Genomic DNA, 18,174 nt, shown 5'->3' with positions numbered 1-18,174 from the left:
CTGCAGTTATATGTCGGACATAAATGGAAAAAATTATCTCAGAAGTTCCTCAGTTTCATACAGTTTTTGTTTAGGCACAGTGGGAGCTTATTATTTACATATTTATTTCAGACTGATGATGTCAGTTTCTTCTTACTTTGATTAACCCTTTTGATTTAATGCTGTTTCTTGATTTACCCTAAAAAATTTCAGAATCTGTTTTAGCTTTTTATATAAATTAACTGTAAACCTACTACTGAACAGTAACTATACATCCATTTGCAGTGCATTTTCTATGGTTTTTAGAGAACTGCATTTCAAATGGACCACCAATACCCTCTACTCTGGAAATATGGTGACAATGAAGTGGGATATGGAAGTTCAGAATTATACAGGCTTAGTTTCCAAGTTCCTGTTTTGTAAGCATGTGAGATGTGTGTGCAGAGCATACAAATTCACATGCCTAATTCTAAGGACTTATCTTTTGCATACTGTAGAGAACTCATTTTAAATAATACTGTGTTCTTTTTTAGAACAGTGTTACTAATTTTCATCTTTTCATTTTGATTTTCCTTTGTAGTGATCATTTCATCTTTTCACTGTAATGTATTTATTTTCTTGTGATAAAACTAATGTGATATCTTCTTAAACAGAAACACAGGGATTTTCTAACATACTTCATAGATTTACTCATACACTAAGAAAACTAGTGGAGTTTTGAAAATGGAAATCATATAGATTTCTTTCGGTTTATATAATTTCTTGTCATTTTAGTCTGTTTAATTATTTTTTTATGTAATAAAGAATAATTAAAAATAACTATAGTTAAACTGTAAGCGTACCCTTTTCATGCAATGAAAGGGCAAAGACACAGCAGAAGTACAAATTGCATTCGAGGAAATGCATATTGTGCTGGAAAAATAGTTATGAGAAATGTTCAATACTGTTTTGAGAAGACTGGATCCAATCCCTTTGACACCAATAGTGTGTCAGGCCTAATATTCAATACTAAAAGAAAGTGTTTGTATGTGTATCTGTGTACAACATAAAAAAATTCAAATAAATAATTTCATAATTTAATGATCCTATATTTGTTATTTTTGTGTTCCTGAAATTATCCTTTCTTTAGATGTTATGGGATTTAGAATATATAAATGCAGGTAAGTGTTTCACAGATCAATGAGACATTCCAGACAGAATTTTCTCCTACAGGTCTAGCAACTCAGGAAAAGGAAGGATTGTTAGTTTGTTACCACTTAATTTGAGATCATAGGTTTAACATGGTAGGTATAAAGTAACTAACAGCTAAAAAGAAAACAAAGCATAGTCCTTTTTTGTAATATTCAGAAGGAAAACAAAAAAACAACAACAGGAAATGCAATCTGGGATTAGGCAGAAGTCAAAACCCAGGCTTAATCTAGAAAACTTTTAGTATATTTGATAATATAAAGCACATATTTTGCTAGAAATTACATAATGTGTCTCCCCCCCTCTGAAAAATATTATCAAATACATCATGTTTCTTTGAGCAAGGATTAGTAAAAAGTAATATGATTCTGCAAAAGGAATGGAATATTTTGTGAGACAAATCTGTTCTTTATGTTTCCTAATCTCACAAAATTTGCTATTCCTTGTGCATGAAATGTCATGTTACTTCTTAAGGCTTCGATCCAACAAGCACTTAAGCATGTGCTAAACTCTGAACATCTAAGTAGTCCCATTGCCTTCAAAGGGAACTACTCACATGCTTAAAATTCAGCACATGCTTAAGTGTTTTCTGGATTGGGAGGCAAAAGATACTGTTGTATGGTACATAGATTCTTCAAGGCTTTCAGTAAGCAATTTTCATCTTAAAACTCACTAAATACAATCACATTCTTTAATACTAAGCTACTACTTTTGTCCATTACATTGTGAAGGTTAAAAACAACTTTTTCCTGTATAAGTTAGCCAATAGTTTTAATTTTTAATACTGCATTCTGCATTTTAATAGCAGTGCACTGTCACCAGGTCTGTGTGGGATAATGGGTAATTTGCATTCAGTATATAAGACTGTTTTACATAATGAGGAACAAATTGAGAAGCATTGCTTTGACTTTTTGTGCTGTTTGACCTTTCATCTAAACCACTTTTACAAAGGCAAAGTCAAGTGTCAAAGCTGCAGGAAAAGAAAGAAACTAAAATGAAGGATTTGCCTGGAATAGAAGTGCAGATGCTACTACAATAAGTTCTTTTACTACATTCTTCACAGGGACTATAGTGTATATTGTATAATACTAACTATTACTGTTACTGGTTGCCTATAGAATAGTCATACCTACTACATTACTTCCTCTGATCTCAACGCAAGTCTATGTAACAGCCTAATCAAAATTATAAATGACACACAAGAGAGATTATTAAACAATAAAATGCTTAATTTTCTACTTGATCCTTGTAACAAATGAGTGTAAAGCTTGCAAGATTCACATTTTGTGAGCTTTCACACCTTAATAAACCTTAAGCAATTGTCATTGTTCATAGATGTTTTTGCAATGTTCTACAATTTTATGAAAGGCTAGAGGGTTTGTATGTTTTAATTATAAAGTGTTCTGGCTTGATACTGAGTAAGTGGCACATTGTGCTGTGCTTGGTTTCTGGGAGGCTTTGAATATCCTTACAATTCCTGTTTAATGGAGTAGTGGAGACCAGACATGTGGCAAAAGTGATGGGCTTGCTTTGTGGAGAGAAAGGGGCAGGCCGGACGCCCTGCTACAAGAACATGGTTTCTGGACAAATCACTATATGACATTTACAGTACTCAAGGAAGACACTACCTGAGTCTTCCTGGCTGCAGAGTTTTCATGATTGCTGCTGTGGGCAAAACCTTGGAAGAATAGCTAAAGATACAGGGATGCAAACAAGATTTTTAATTTTTAATAATTACTTAAAGATAAAAGAGCATAGAATGACATTGATTTTTAAATATAAGTTCCAGTTTGTTTCAGAAGGGACTTAGGTTTAAAATCAATGGCCTGATAAGGCCCATGGCATTGTATTTTACAATGACTGTAATGAAGCTAGGTAAATACAATTCCATGATTACTTACACAGATTGTTCAATGAATTTGCTTCAGCCAGGTTCATACCCTTTCTGTATTTTCCTAGCATGAATGCCTTCAGATAAAGAATTTCAGAGACGCAAGTGAAAATGAATTTTAAACACCCTTGCCCAAGTAGTCATACCAGAATGTTTGTGCACGCATCAGGTCAGGGAACAGAAGTAATACCATGTGGTAGATTTCACCACTAACAACAAACTGACTCAGCTCAAATAGCAAATCTTAACAAATCAGACCCGATTTTGTCACCGATGCTCATATTGAGTAGTATCTTGTGCTAAGTAATCCTATTCATTTCACTATGATTGTTCAAAGACTAAGGTAGTACACATTATGAGAAAGAGTAGGAGAATCTTGCTTTTGGTGATAATCCATAGAATAAAAAAAGTCAGATATTTTTAAATAACAAATGCATTTGAAGATATTGCAATTCCTTAAACATATTCTGTGAGCAGAAATAGCAGATATATTTGTTGGCTAAATTATTCACTGTAAATTATTTGTTCTATTAAGTTATGACTATATAACTCCATTGAAAATAGCGGTAATTACTGTATGCAGTAACTGTGTGTAGAGCAGCAAACAGGTCATCCCCATATCAAAGTCTAATAATGAAGAACTATGATGAAATATTAAATCAAAGTTCTTAGCCTGCCATTCAGCTTAATAGTCTGTGTAGCTACAGTAAAGTTCTGAAAGATTATTTTTTGTTTATGGGTAAAATCAGAGGGTCAGGAATCTTCTCTCAAATGCTGCTCTCACCCAAAGGGAATTCAATACTTTTTGTTTTGTTTTGTTTTTAAGATTTCACTCTGCTGTCATCATTCCTTAAAAACTATCATCTAGCCTTCATTTTGGAGTGCTAAATATAATCAGTCAAAAATAAATCATTTTAGCTATGAAAAACTAGACTTTTCTGTTATTTTGGTGTGCCAAGGGCAGTGTTGTTTCTGGAATGTTGAAAGACAGTAGTTCTAAGGAAGCTGTAAATGATGCCAAGTGGTCAAATTGGTTTTTCTCCAGCTTTTCAAAGCTGCTTTCTTTCCATTAATTTTTAAGTTTATTTTAGTTTGGTTTATTTGTCTTTAAATTATACTTGCATGCCATAATAAACTTTGGCAAACAAAAATCTTTATTAATACTCATGACAGTATTCATGTTTGTTTGTTGTCTTGAATACAGGTGAATCTGGTGTTGAAGAGTGGGCCCAATGGAGCACATGTTCAGTTACTTGTGGTCAAGGGTCGCAGGTGCGAACCAGAACTTGTGTATCACCTTACGGGACACACTGCAGCGGCCCTTTAAGAGAATCAAGGGTTTGCAATAACACTGCCCTCTGTCCAGGTAGTGTTAGCAGCCAATCAATAAAATTGTGGATGTTATTGAACTGTATAATGCTAAGAATTTCAAACTATACCTTTTTCTTTAAACATGAATTGCATAGAAGCACTTTAATTAGAATGGAACTTGTACTTCTTATTCATCTGTGAACTTTTATTTTGTAAATGATTCTTTCCTGTTTCAGAGAAGCCAAGGAACTGAAGAAGAATATTTTTTCCTGTCAGTTCCAGATTAAAAAAAAAAATCCTTGTATCATCCTTTTTTTGCTTGTAGGTTTTCTGTATTCTAGATAAAGGTAGGGGGGGAAAGGCACAATACAGATTGCTCTTTTAGGAGAAGAAATCCTGATCACCAACACACTAAACAGATGTAAAAACTCCATTGATCAGCAGTGGTGGTGAAGTTAACATGTCATCAGACACTGCATTTGTTTAGCCATTTAGTTTGATATGGCCTGAATGATGAGAATCATTCATGAGATCATGAGAATGCCCCTTGTGGAATTTCCTCTACATTCTTCTGTCTAGGAGGGGTAAGATTTGCCCATCACAGGGGGAAAAAAAACCAAGAGTCTGGCCAGCAAGTTCCCCTGACTCCATGAGCACATAGCCATCTGGATAGAAGCCCTATACTTCCACTACAATTCTGGACTTCCTGCAGTAATTCTCATGCTCTATTGGCTGTCATTGCCTTTGGGTCTGTCTTATAAGCAGTGGGATGCAGCAGAAAAATAATAGAACTATAGAATAGACTATATTACTTTTTCTATGAAATCTCTGCAGTCGAAGACTTATGTGCTTCCCTCCAGGTACATGCATTCTCTAACCTTCCTGCAACACAGGAGCCCAGGACTACAGAGAGCTGTCTGCAGATTATGAGGAAAGGCAATTGATTCTTCCTTTCCAAGTAGGGAGGTGGGTCACAGAGAGATCCAGTCACAGAGCATACATAACTGGATAATGATTTGTAGACTCAGTCTCCTACAGTTATCTTGCGTTAAAGACTTGCAGTTTCACCCTGGTAGAGGGGACATGTCAATGTGGTTATTCCTATACAGTTTATATATCAATTTCTAAAATGTTTTGGGAACTTTTGAGATGAAAGGCATTATAAAAGCACAAAACAGCTTATCCAGTAAAACAACTAATTTAATGAGAATTATTGTCGACCTTTGATAATTTTACACTGTGTTCTAGATAGAAAATTCCATATGAATTGCTTAATATTTTATGATGTAGGAACCCCAAAGCAAGAACGGAATGGACCATTTTAAATGTGTACATACAAGAATACCCATTATTTCCAGGAGAGACTAGGATAGCTCATTAAAGAACAAAGGGTGGTATACATTGTGTAAGAACTTCTCTTGATTTAAAAATAGCAAAATATGAAGGAAATAATAGCAAACTACAAAAAAAAAAACAATCATAAGTCTACTTAAAGAGCCCCTTTTGAACTGCATGTACTATAAGTATGCAAGCACATAGCCCAGAGCTCAGATTTCTGCCCACTACCATGATCCTTCCAGCACTACCTGAAAACTAATGAGTAACTGCCCTGCAGCTGTTCTGTTATTTTCTAGGATATGTTGATATGTAGTCTCTCTTATGAAGAGTTAAAACCCTCCTCATTCAAAAACCAAACCAAACAACCCACCATTATTACCATGTAATGCAAAAGTCAAGTAATTTTATCATCCAAGTGCACAGCAATAATTCTTAAAGAATGTGATTTTAACACACTGTAAAAAGATACACACACAAAATGACCACCTAATTCCTCAACAACACTTTCCAGAGTAGCCAAGGCTTCCCACCTCTTGCCTAATAGTATGAACTCCAGCCTCTGGGCATAACTTTATTATTAGGACTTCCTATAGCCAGATACCCGTGATGGGTAATGGTTCCCAGTTGTCACTGGCTATCCTGAGTAGAGATGAGATGGGAAATGGATTTCCCATTGCTCAAATATTTTTGAAAGTTGGAAAAAATTTCCTATCGCAAATTGGGATGAAAAGTCAGAAATCTTAAAAATAATAATGAACTGAAAACATTCTTGTTTCAGGTTGGTCAAAATGTTACATTTCAATTTTGACTTCCCTCCCCTCCCCCTTTTTAAACCTTTTTTTTAGACTAATTCATTTAAATTTCTTGTAGGACTACTCCTACATGTTCAAACATACTCCACATGGTCAAAGCCCTGCACCTATAGCTCCACTGACTCCAATGACACTCTACATAGCTATCAGAGTCCAGCTGAAAACAGCAGTTTGCAAGATCAGAGCCTTATACCTTTACTTTTCCTGAAAATGATTCTTGAAATGCTCAGATAGCCATACAATTATTAGTTTATTTAAACACCCTCTGTCCTCAATATATTCCCTGTCTCAGGGTTACCCCTGGTTAAAGCAAGACAAAACAGTTTGTTGGCCAGCAAAAGAGAAGGGGACAGGGAAACAAAACCAAAGCAAACACCAACTTGTATATACAGGTACTGGCTTATGTTTCCTATTCCATTCACCTCTACCATCCATTCCAAGCAGTTAGTGTATACTATAATTTAGAACAAGCTTTTGCATCCCAAAAAATACTATCTGGATAGCCAACTAACAGCTCCCATGCCTCATGTTCACTCTGATCACAACAAACATACAAAACATTAACAATATTGTCTTCTGGCTGTATAATCTATGAATGCACTGTCTCCTGAGGAATGCTCATTGCACAATGTGATCCATGAAAAAAGGCCAGTTTTGAGAGATGTAACAATGTTTCCTCATAAGAAATGTTGCCCCCCCAAGAAATAAAAAAGTAATACACAGTGAGGTACCTGGGATGTGCCCCAAGCGCCTATCCGTGAGCTTCAGTGCCTGGACTCTCCCTCTCCCTCTTAGACTTTGAAATAGATAATATAGAAAACAGCTCATCTCCTGATCAAGGATGGCAGTGCATTTTCAGTCACCATTTCTTTATATCCCCCAATTCTTCTCCCTGATATCAGTAAAGTGCATTTACAAATACAGTAGTGCTACTATCTTTGAGAGAGCTTTGAGAGTGGTACAGACTACTCCCACTATTATCAGATGGTGAGCTAGGCCACAGACTGGTTCCTTAACATGGGTATTCCAACTATTAGAAAAGCCACTTGACCAGTGATTTCCGTTTTTTCCCTCTGTTGGGTGTCATTACTGTTTATTATTAGCATTGAAACAACACCTTATGGAATAGTAGTTACTCCCGATATTGAAAAGAGAACTTTACTAATTAGTTTATGAAGTGACTATTTTTTAATTCATTATAACTTCAATAATATATCCCCTATAAATATTGATCAGAGGGAAGAGGGATAGCTCAGTGGGTTGAGCATTGGCCTGCTAAACCCAGGGTTGTGAGTTTAATCCTTGAGGGGGGCCACCAAGGGATCTAGGGCAAAATCAGTACTTGGTCCTGCTAGTGAAGGCAGGGGGCCTGACTTGATGACCTTTCAGGGCCCTTCCAGATCTATGAGATAGGTATATCTCCATATATATATATATATATATATATATATATATATATATAATGATAGTTAGCTCACCAGGTCCCTTGATATCTAAGGTCCAGCCAAAACAGTGTGTCTGATGCCAACTGCTTGATTGTTAACTTCTTGGTTGGAGCTAAGCTGCCTCGGGACTCAGTCCTGCAGCGGTACACACTTACTTCATCTTGTTGGATAGTTAATAAAACTAAACTCCCTGGTGGAAATTTCAGTAGATTCCACACAATCCTTCAGCAGGTCTGCATTTGTGTATAGCTGCTTCTCCCTCCTCTGTTAGTATCAAATGAAAGACCAGTAGACTGATCATTGCTCTGTTCCCAAATGCAGTTGGGCAACTAAAACCTTTAGAAGGAACTTGTTCAAAATATTCATTTGAAATTTCCATGCCATACCTGCAGACTGATGGGCCAGAAAGAACATATGGCCAGCCTACACTATCAAATACTGATCATCTGGCTGTCAGCAATACTATTTCTTGGGAATTTTTGGAAGCATGTAATTTTCAACGGCTGGCCTTCATGTCATCTCTGTTTTCAGTTTCTTATAGAGGGACAACATCTATTCACCTTATTTACACAAATACTCTCACTGAGTTGGGACTGCTTGTATACAGTGTAGAAAACTTGGCCAAAGTTCATTTTTCCGTAAACACTTGGGTATAGCAGCACTCCAGGGAGTCATGAGGAGTGTCCTAAAATAATGAAATAATGTGCACGTGCAGAACTGCACTTAGACCACTACTCAGCTATCATCACAACACTCTCTGCTGCTCCCACTTATTGCATAGTATTTCCCTCTACTCCCCTGTGCCATGCACATTTACTCACATTGCTGAGGGTGTGCATATTTTGCCATATTATGCATCTCCACAAGTACACTATCTCCACAGGTGCAGAGAGCTTAGCACTATCATTTTGCTTTTCTGGAACTTTATCATTAGCATTCAACAACCTGCAGGATTAAGCCTTCACTTGGGAGGAAGATAAAACCCAAGATGCAGAAAGACAAGAGGCTGTCTAGGGAGAGTAGAAAGTAGAGTCTATCCAGTGAGCTATAGGAAAAGTCTGTAGATAAGAGGTGTAGGTTGAAAAAAGTTTGGTGAATTACCTGTAGCCAATTTTCAAAGTCAAAATTTTCAAAAGTGAATATGGATTTTGGGTGTACAACTTGTCACCTTAAAGGGGCTTGATTTTGAGAAGGTAGGTGCTCAGTGCTGAGCACTGTCTGAAAATCATGTCTCTTTGGCATGTCTAAAGTTGGGTGCCCAAAACCTCTAGTCACTTTTGAAAATGTTGGCCGAAATCTAATTTCAGCCAGAGCACTCTTATTTCATTATATGACGTTGTTAAGCCTTGTGCCACTGAACATCATTGGCCAAATTATCTTTCCTTCTTTTAACACAGAGTAAATGAAAGTATCTTAAGATCCAACAAAAACTACCAAAATCTCTTGGAAGGAGGATAAAGGATAGTCTGATGCCTCCCCTCCAACCTTGCAGAAGTCGCTTAGGGTGAACACTGTGGGATGGCACTTCAGCATGTTTAAGCCAGGAGATGGTGGGACTAGAGAATAGCCACTCTGCATGAAATATTTTCTCAGCCAATCCATGGAGAAATACGCACATAAATCAACATTAACCCTGTCAACAATTAGTTTCTGTGAGTTTCTGACTGATGTTGTTTAACCTCCATCAGAGTGAGAATAAGGGAAGTCATTGGCAGCCTGGTTTTATAAAACAGCTTTGACAACTTTCATAAAATAATAATATTTGATATTTAAGTTTAATAAGAACTACTATGTAATATTCCCAAAATAAAGAGTTTTCTTCCCATCAATAATTAATGAAAGCAATGATGCAGACTAGCTTTGCTACCAGTGTTTTTGACAGAAATGTTTGCAATAACTTGAACATCTTTTTTGATCCCAGATAATGAATTTCACAACTGCAACTGTATTACAGAAAATACTAACTCCTCTCTGGGCCAGATCCCCAGCTGGTATAAACTGACATCGCTCATCGGGCCCTTAAGCTTTCAGCACATTTTAGCTGGGGTTCTTTGCACTTTGTTAATGACGTTAAGCAAAGGAAAATGTGTGTTGTTGCTGTGGGCCTTTTTCCCTAACTTCACTAATTACCTTCCAGTTAAATTTACATATGTCATCTGCATACAAGAAAAGACACTGTGAACTGTTGGGTTGTATTTTGGCAGGGGGTTGGATACAATAAAGAAAGATTATAGAGATCCAGTTTTACAATGGAAGACTTGCTTTTGAACCCACAGTTTCTTTAATATAGGAGATGGACCTAAACCAGAACAGAGAAAAGGTTAGTTTAGCTTTGAACCCCGAGATCCAAACTCAGCTACTGTTCTGGCTCTTGGTCAGACTCCAAATCATAGGGAAACGATTTTAGAGTTATGGTTTGGTTGCAGTCAACATTTTGCAAGAACAGTCTTGTAAGATTTTTGGCTCAAGATGCTCGTGCAATACCTTTGAAGAACAGCTCATGAGAATTCTGCAATTTTGAAATGAAATTTTATGGGGACAATTTACAATATACTGACAGCATCAAATCTAAGACTACCAAGCCTAAACACAAGCCCTAACCCTAATGTATATCCAAAACTGAATAACATTCTCTTAGACCATATCTACTTAATACCAAGAGCTTTCCCATTTAATATCTTTTGCAATGTAATGAAAATTTACCATTTATTCTTGACTTGACCTGGAAGAATTGGCTTTATATGTTTTGTACTCTTTGAAATGATCATTGTTTCAGCATGAGCCTCTTGTTCAACTATAACTGCAGCAAATGAAATTATTCCCTTGTTGTTGTTCTTAACAGCCCTCCAGAACCTGAACTGACAAATTGGTTTCTCATGTTCATCTGATCAAAAGAATTTTGATCCTTGGAGTCAGGGCTGGATTGAAAATGTAATGCATTGCCAATGAAAAAGTGCTTTAAATGCTGTGGTTGAATCATAACATGTCTCCGTGAACAGTGCCTGTTGTAGACAAATGAAATATAAAGGCTTAGGCAAAAATATATTTATCAGCTTATTAATTTTCAGAAGCTTTGGGTTTTATCATTTAACTAAGTTGTCCAGGTTAATCAAGGTTTTTAAGATTAATAGACTAAAATCTGTCAATTTAACATTCACTTAGAATGCTCCTATTTTTCTGCTAATGAAATGCATATTGATGTAATATTTAGATGAGAAAGTTAATGAAGCTATCAACTTGAAACGTAGGGTGTGAAATAATAATGGTATTTTGCAGACCTTTTGTATCTGGCCAACTCAATAAGCTTTCAGCAATAGGGAACTCATGTTGATGAAAAAAAGTAAAATAGTTACTTACATGAAGCTAGACATTTCTTGTCAGAAATTGTCTTCTCTGAAGTTATCTATAAAACTTTCAATCTCAATATATCTTCTAAAAAGACACCTTGCTATATTCCTAAGAGAATGAAATTCAAGCTCTCCACATGCAGAATTCCCATTGACATTGCATATCATTTCATGATTATGTCCAATGGGGCAAATCCAGTCTCCACTCTACTGAGATTCACCTGGTGGTGGAACCAGTGTGGTTTTGCTGCACAAGAACACAAAGGCTTTGACTAGGGGAGTTGAGCAGGAATTTGCGACCCCTGGACAGGAGAGAGCCAGCTCCATGGAGGTTTCCTATAGGCAATGCTCAAGGGAAAGTGAGGACAAAACCAGAGAATCTGTCACTGCTGATCCTCAGCTCCATGCCATGGATGTGTTGGGACTGTAGCACACCACTCCATCTCCCCAGACACTCCATGGCCAGTTAGGGAGGATTTCCTGCAGAGATAACTGAGGTGTGTGTGACACACACCAAGTTTGCTGCTCAGGATGGGTGTTAGCTCATTGCATTTTATCCTACATATTCTTAGATTAACTAGAATATAACTAAGATATTCTTTGCAAGGTTTCTCTCTTTAAAGAGGTAATATTCCCCTGGAACTGAGTTTTTACAGAATTTTGTTAATTATTTATAATGTGCTTTTTATGTGGTATCATCTGTAAATTTGACTCAGATTCTTCTTGAAAAAGAAATGCAATATAAGGATAATAGGCTAAGATACGATGTATGTCAGTTTCTCCTATATTGAAAACAATAGGGAAGAATGCTTGCTATAACATTCCTTATTTGTTTTGTGAAGTCATTGTTTATATAAATATTTATGTGTATGTATTTATATCATATAATCTCATAAAGTAATTTAAATATTCTGGTCCAAAACTCTGATGTACAGGGGCATGCACTATTAAATCTGATAATTCCCCGTATATTGTCATATCAGGAAATAATGCAAAACTGAGGTTAACCTGAAGAAAAACATTAGGACCATATCCTGTCATGGTCCCATTGAAATGAATAATACTTGCAAGACAAGGTCCTTAATGTACCAGAGTCACAGACATAGACATAAAGAAATGACATAGGTCTGTATTTTCAAAAGAGACTAGTAATTTTGGCTGTCTCAGCTTTTAAGTACCTGTCTTGAAACACCCAAAATGGATCTGATTTTTTCATGTGCTGACTACCTGTCCACAAAAACTCAGTCCCCTTTAAAATGTATCTACCTGGGCACCCAAAATCACTACTCACTTTGAAAATGTAGGCCATACTTCTTACAATTAAACTAAAGAAAAAAATGTATTGAGATTAGACTAACTCATAAAAGATCAAATAAAATTTGTCAAAGCTCAGTGTAGTATATGGAGAATAAGATGTTATTTTAGTGAACTGAATTTTTAAAGCTAATTTGTATATGTTAATAATGCAAACTTCTAAACACTTTTTTTTCTCGTGTTGGGCAAAATAGTCCCTTTTACAATGTAGTTGTTTTTATTTAGAATCCTCTATGTTACCGGTGTCCTGTTTGCTTTGTTACAGTACATGGAGTTTGGGAGGAGTGGTCACCTTGGAGTTTGTGTTCATTCACATGTGGTCGAGGCCAAAGAACAAGAACAAGGTCATGTATACCTCCCCAGTATGGGGGAAGATCATGTGACGGACCTGAAACACAACATAAACCTTGCAATATTGCTCTCTGCCCCGGTGAGCTTGTATAGTAACTATTTGCTCAGCTACAGTAATTTAGTGTACCTTGTTTCTGACTTGCTTTATTTATTATCGTGCACTTGAATATTTGGTGAGTAAAGTCTTATAGGTAGGAAATACTATTATCATCTGTTATTGTGGTAGTACCCAAAGGATGCAATCAGGATTGCAACTCTGTTGTGCTACATGCTGTACAGACACACAGCAAGACAAGGTCCTGCTCTCAAAGAATTTACAATGTAAACTCATCCTGCACTGGGATGTGCTATCAAGGAGCCCTGTATCCATGTGGAGTCCCATTGATTTCAAACCGATCCTGCGTGGTTTGGGATTCTGTGCTAGGGGATCCCAATGCAGGAGGGACACCTAAGAAGACAAGCAATATGCCAAAGGTAGAGAAAAAGGGGAAACATTCCAAGTGTGTGCATTTTTAATATCCATCATGTACATTTTAAATATATCTTGCTCGTCTTAATAATAATAATAATAATAAATAAGTACCTTTTTATTTACACACAGTACATGTCACATATTTAGAAATAGTAGGAGACTAAGATTTTCTTTCTAATTATTTATATTAGTTTATTCACCTGTGCAGAGGGAGGATCAGCACAGATTTATGCACCGTTTTAATTTCACTTAAAACCTAAGCACTTAAATGGTGCATAGGTTTTAAATTGGCCTTTCACACTGAAATAAAATAAAATAACTGACTTTATTACAAGCCACTTCCTTTATGCAATTTAAAATGTCTGCGGAATGATTGTGATTATTTTTAACCAGTATTTTTACTCTTTACAAAAGTTATATCTGTAAATGAAATGACAAAATTATCTAAATAATTCCATGAGGTTTTGCTTTGCAAATACTCTCTCTTAAGCTTTTTCTAAATCAGTTTACTCCTAGGGCCTTCTGCAAAAAAAATATTAAAAGGGGTGGGACCACTGTAGTGCATGCAGTTCTGGTCACGAGTTTTGAGTGGCATGCGGTGCAAGGTTGCTCATGGATAAACTTGCTCCACAGACGTGAATCATTGAATCCAGACTTTGAGAAAGGTTTCATGACTAGAGTGAGACAGGTAGCAATATCACATACATGTCCATACGTGGAAACATCCCATCAAAAGACGGTGATGTTTGCATTAAAGCCTAAGTTTTGTTGAAAAGTCATTTCCCTTAAGAGGTAACATATGTCAGCTTTCTTCATCGGCCTGCCATAGCTTTGCCAGCTACCATTCCCCTGAACTGAAGCCTGATAATTAGGAGTCAACAAATCTCTTTTATGCTCTGACCTCATTTTGTAATCTACAGCTATAGGTGTTTCCCAACACAAGACATGTGGAAAGTCATTTATTTTGCTTTTCTTCAGTTTGACAAGATATTATGGAGACATCCTATTCATCATTTGTCCATTAACTCTATGCAATGGTTTGAAATATCTGGTTTTCACACCCCATATTTTTGGCAGTAAAAATTGAAGTTTATTTGCAAAATTTAAAAATAAATAAAATAAATTGAGAAGAAAACATTGTGTTAATTCAACAAAATGTTGCCACTCTGAAAATGGTAACTTTTGAGACTGTTGCGTTAACAAATGAACAAGAGAGAAACCAAAGACTAGGGCATCAGGACCCTAGAGAATTAGAAAAATAGATTCTCCAAGGACCAGACCTGTGACAAGTTTCAATTTTTTGTGCCTCTTTTTTCTGATTTATTTAATTTTTCCAGCTGTTCAGTTTTTTCACACATTCTGTTTCTTGTAATTTGGGGCTATTGGAAGACACACAAGCTCTCAACACCACTGTGAAATTCACATGGGTCTACATCACTGCTTTCAAAGAGAGCAGAACAATATGTGAGCAGGAAGAATGCGACCCTAGCACATTTACAGAAAAGTACATAATATCATATATGAATCTCAACTGAAATTGAGGAAGTGAGAAATACCAAATAGGAGTAGAGAAGATGCTACTATATTGTGAAATTCACCTCTGTGCCGAGGGAAAGCACAAGGAATGTGCCTCCTCCTGCACCCCAAAATATTTAATGTTTAAACTGTCATAGAAGGGTTTATGCTGGACTTATGTGGTGCATAGGAATTTTGCAGGCTCTCTGTACAGGAGTGAATTTCACCCACAGCGATTACACACCTGTGGATAATTTGCCCTTTCCTGACATAACAATGTAACATTTAAAAGTAGCAGCTGATTGTTAGTTTTTGTCTTAAGCAGCAACTATAATGTACTTGAACAATATTCAGTACTTCAGTCTGAATCATCATGCCTGGCTCTCTGCAAAGGAGCTATTTGATGGTGTATCAGAAGGTGAGTTTACAGTCCCGTGCTTCTATTTGCTGCAGATAATAAGGGCAAATGAGGGTTGAAAGTTGAAAGGGTCTGCTTTCTGCAGCGCTTCTCTCTGGAGCTCCAGACACACATCCCTGTTGCTCTCTCCTCTCTCTCTGCTCCTCCTCCCACAAACAGCACTTCCTCCTTCTGGAACAATCAGCAATTCCCACCTCAGGAAAAAGATTTAAAGCGGCCATGCTTTCTAAACAAGAGAAATACAGATGTATTTAGTTTTAACTTAGTGATTTGACTTTCAATAATTTTGTTTAAGAATTCTGCTTCCTCTATAACTGTTGAAATCACAAACCCTTAAAACACTGTGCTGCCATCCCAGCACTGCTTTATTTATGTGATTTCTCTACCTTGGAGAAGTGAAATGCAGACTCTTGAAGTCAGGATGGGCAGTTGAAGTTACTGATTTACAGTTGTGTTGTTTTTAAGTATAAGTGTACTTGTAAAGCCAGATTTTCAAAGAAGGACAATAGGTGAATAACAGGCTATTGCCAGCTAAATTTGTGAATTCATATTGGGTAATGGTGTGCACAAAGAATAATTGCTGTTAGGCAGTGTGAATGCAGAGTTTTGATCGATACAACGAATTCTTGCACGTTTAGTAGGTTCACCTGCTTTGGAAATGTGACCCAGTGTATCAGAATACAGTCTGTACAAACAAAACAAAACAAAAAATCCCACCACAAACAAAGAAAACATCAATAATGTAAATGCCATTGTTGTAAGATGTTTAAAGTGATGCTTTCTGGTGCAATTTCAGTCTTAAAAATAGTTTTCAAAGTGCAGACGAAATTGGTTATGATAAAACTAAGCATTCTGTTACTGCATAGATTTGGTGGTAATGGCTTGTCTGTCTTTTATGTGTTGCTGTGGTAGTTGATGGACAGTGGCAAGAGTGGAGTTCATGGAGTCAGTGCTCAGTGACGTGTTCCAATGGCACCCAGCAGAGAAGTCGACAGTGCACTGCGGCTGCTCATGGAGGTTCTGAATGCAGAGGTCCTTGGGCTGAAAGCAGGGAGTGCCATAACCCAGAATGTACAGGTAAGTAGGATCCTCTAAATTGAAATGATTCATGTGGAAAAATCCGACTTAGTGCAACATTCATGTCATTAATTTGCGATTAAAAAGAGATCTAAGGCCCCAATCCTGCCGGCCCGCATCATTTAGGATCTAATCTTACAACTGTCTCTGCGTGGGCTGACCCTGTGCCTGTCTGGGTCCCTTAGACAGCACTCCGGCTCCTGCACTGATTCATTTCTGGAATTGGGGCCTTAATCTTTACTCACATAAAAAGCCTGTTGACGACAATGGGACCGTGTCAGTAAAGCTGAAAAAACTGGGCTCTGAAACACTGGCATTCCTATGTGTTAGTGTTATAAGTATTTCTTTAAAAACAATTATGTTTAGAAATAAAAAGTTGAGGACTAGAAAACAATGCATTTCAAGAAACAAGAAGAAATTGTACATGAAGGAACTAATTCTCAGTGTGAGTAAATTATACTTACACTTAGTTTAAGACTGCTTTACACTGCCAGGGCATGTAAAATCTGGCCTTTAAATGGCATATGGGGGATTTTTTTTTAATTTTAAAGCATATTTTATTGTTCTATTCATTGCATACACATGTATACAATAACAAAATACATGTGTATGCAATGAATACAGAGAAAAGAAAAAATACAAAGACGACAACATCCATGTTCAGGCTTCAGAGCAGTAGCTTAACTCAAAGCCTAATTGCAGTGATTTTTTTTTAAACTTGAGTTGTGATGCACTGAGGAACAATCAAAGAAGCCTGATTTTCAGGGGCACCAAGCACCTACACCTGCCGCTGACTTTATTTTTATTTACATGCATGAATAATGTTAGGAGCCTATCTTTAGTGAACAAGTTTGAAAATTCTGGCCTTAATAGTGTCTTACAGTGCAGTCTGTCACAATTCTGATAATGACATTCCTCCAAACAGCTAACGGTCAGTGGAACCAATGGGGTCACTGGAGTGGATGTTCCAAGTCATGTGATGGTGGCTGGGAAAGGCGAATAAGGATTTGTCAAGGTGCAGCTGTGACTGGGCAACAGTGTGAAGGAACTGGTGAGGAGATCAGACGATGCAGTGAACAGAGGTGCCCTGGTGAGAAGCAAATCTCAATACTATTATTGTATGTAATTCAGTGTAGTTTCTCAGTGCCAAAAATCACTTTAATATATTACATTTGAGGCAGGATCAATATATAAAAAGCAATCTTCATAAATGGTCCTACCATGTCCTTGATCCAGACAAGCAATTGCTATTTCTGTCAATGACTGTGGACACTGTCTAGCCCAATGGGTGGTTAAAGGATGAAGTATTTTTTTAAATAAAATTATAATAAAAAATTGAAGCTCTCAGAAAAAACATTTCATTACATAGGTGCAACTGCATTATTTTGGGGGGATAATTTGTTATAGAAAACATCCCTGACAATGCAGCTTCTGAGAAAATTATGTATTTTTGGTTTGGTTTGGTTTGGTTTGTGGATTCAACCTCCTCCTTTTATCCTCCATACAAAAGGCCTCTATGTCATGCATCTGGAGCATCCAAATGGAATGAAGATAAGGGGGAAAAAAGAATGAACCCTATTGTAATGTACAGAATGAATGAATACTGTATGTGAGCAATATATTATAAAAGGAAGGTGGTTCAAATGAAAAGGACGGACATCTTTTCAGTTTTACTATACATATTTAAACGCATTTCTTTGCAGCATATTTTGTGTT

The 18,174-nt window shown here is 36.7% G+C and overlaps 1 protein-coding gene across 1 annotated transcript in view; it reads left to right on the top strand.

Moving 5' to 3' along the window:
- Positions 1-18,174, top strand: part of ADGRB3 (adhesion G protein-coupled receptor B3) — a 600,480-nt gene that overhangs the window by 252,886 nt on the left and 329,420 nt on the right. The window contains exons 4-7 of the mRNA XM_026654815.1: positions 4,263-4,424; positions 12,891-13,055; positions 16,294-16,458; positions 17,384-17,548. Coding sequence (XP_026510600.1) covers positions 4,263-4,424; positions 12,891-13,055; positions 16,294-16,458; positions 17,384-17,548 — 657 coding nt within the window. The remainder of the gene's footprint in view (positions 1-4,262; positions 4,425-12,890; positions 13,056-16,293; positions 16,459-17,383; positions 17,549-18,174) is intronic.

This window comes from Terrapene carolina, unplaced genomic scaffold (genome assembly GCF_002925995.2).
Source record: "Terrapene carolina triunguis isolate 2854851 unplaced genomic scaffold, T_m_triunguis-2.0 Scaffold42, whole genome shotgun sequence".
Taxonomy (NCBI): Eukaryota; Metazoa; Chordata; order Testudines; family Emydidae; genus Terrapene; species Terrapene triunguis.
This window is presented reverse-complemented; position numbering and strand designations above follow the sequence as displayed.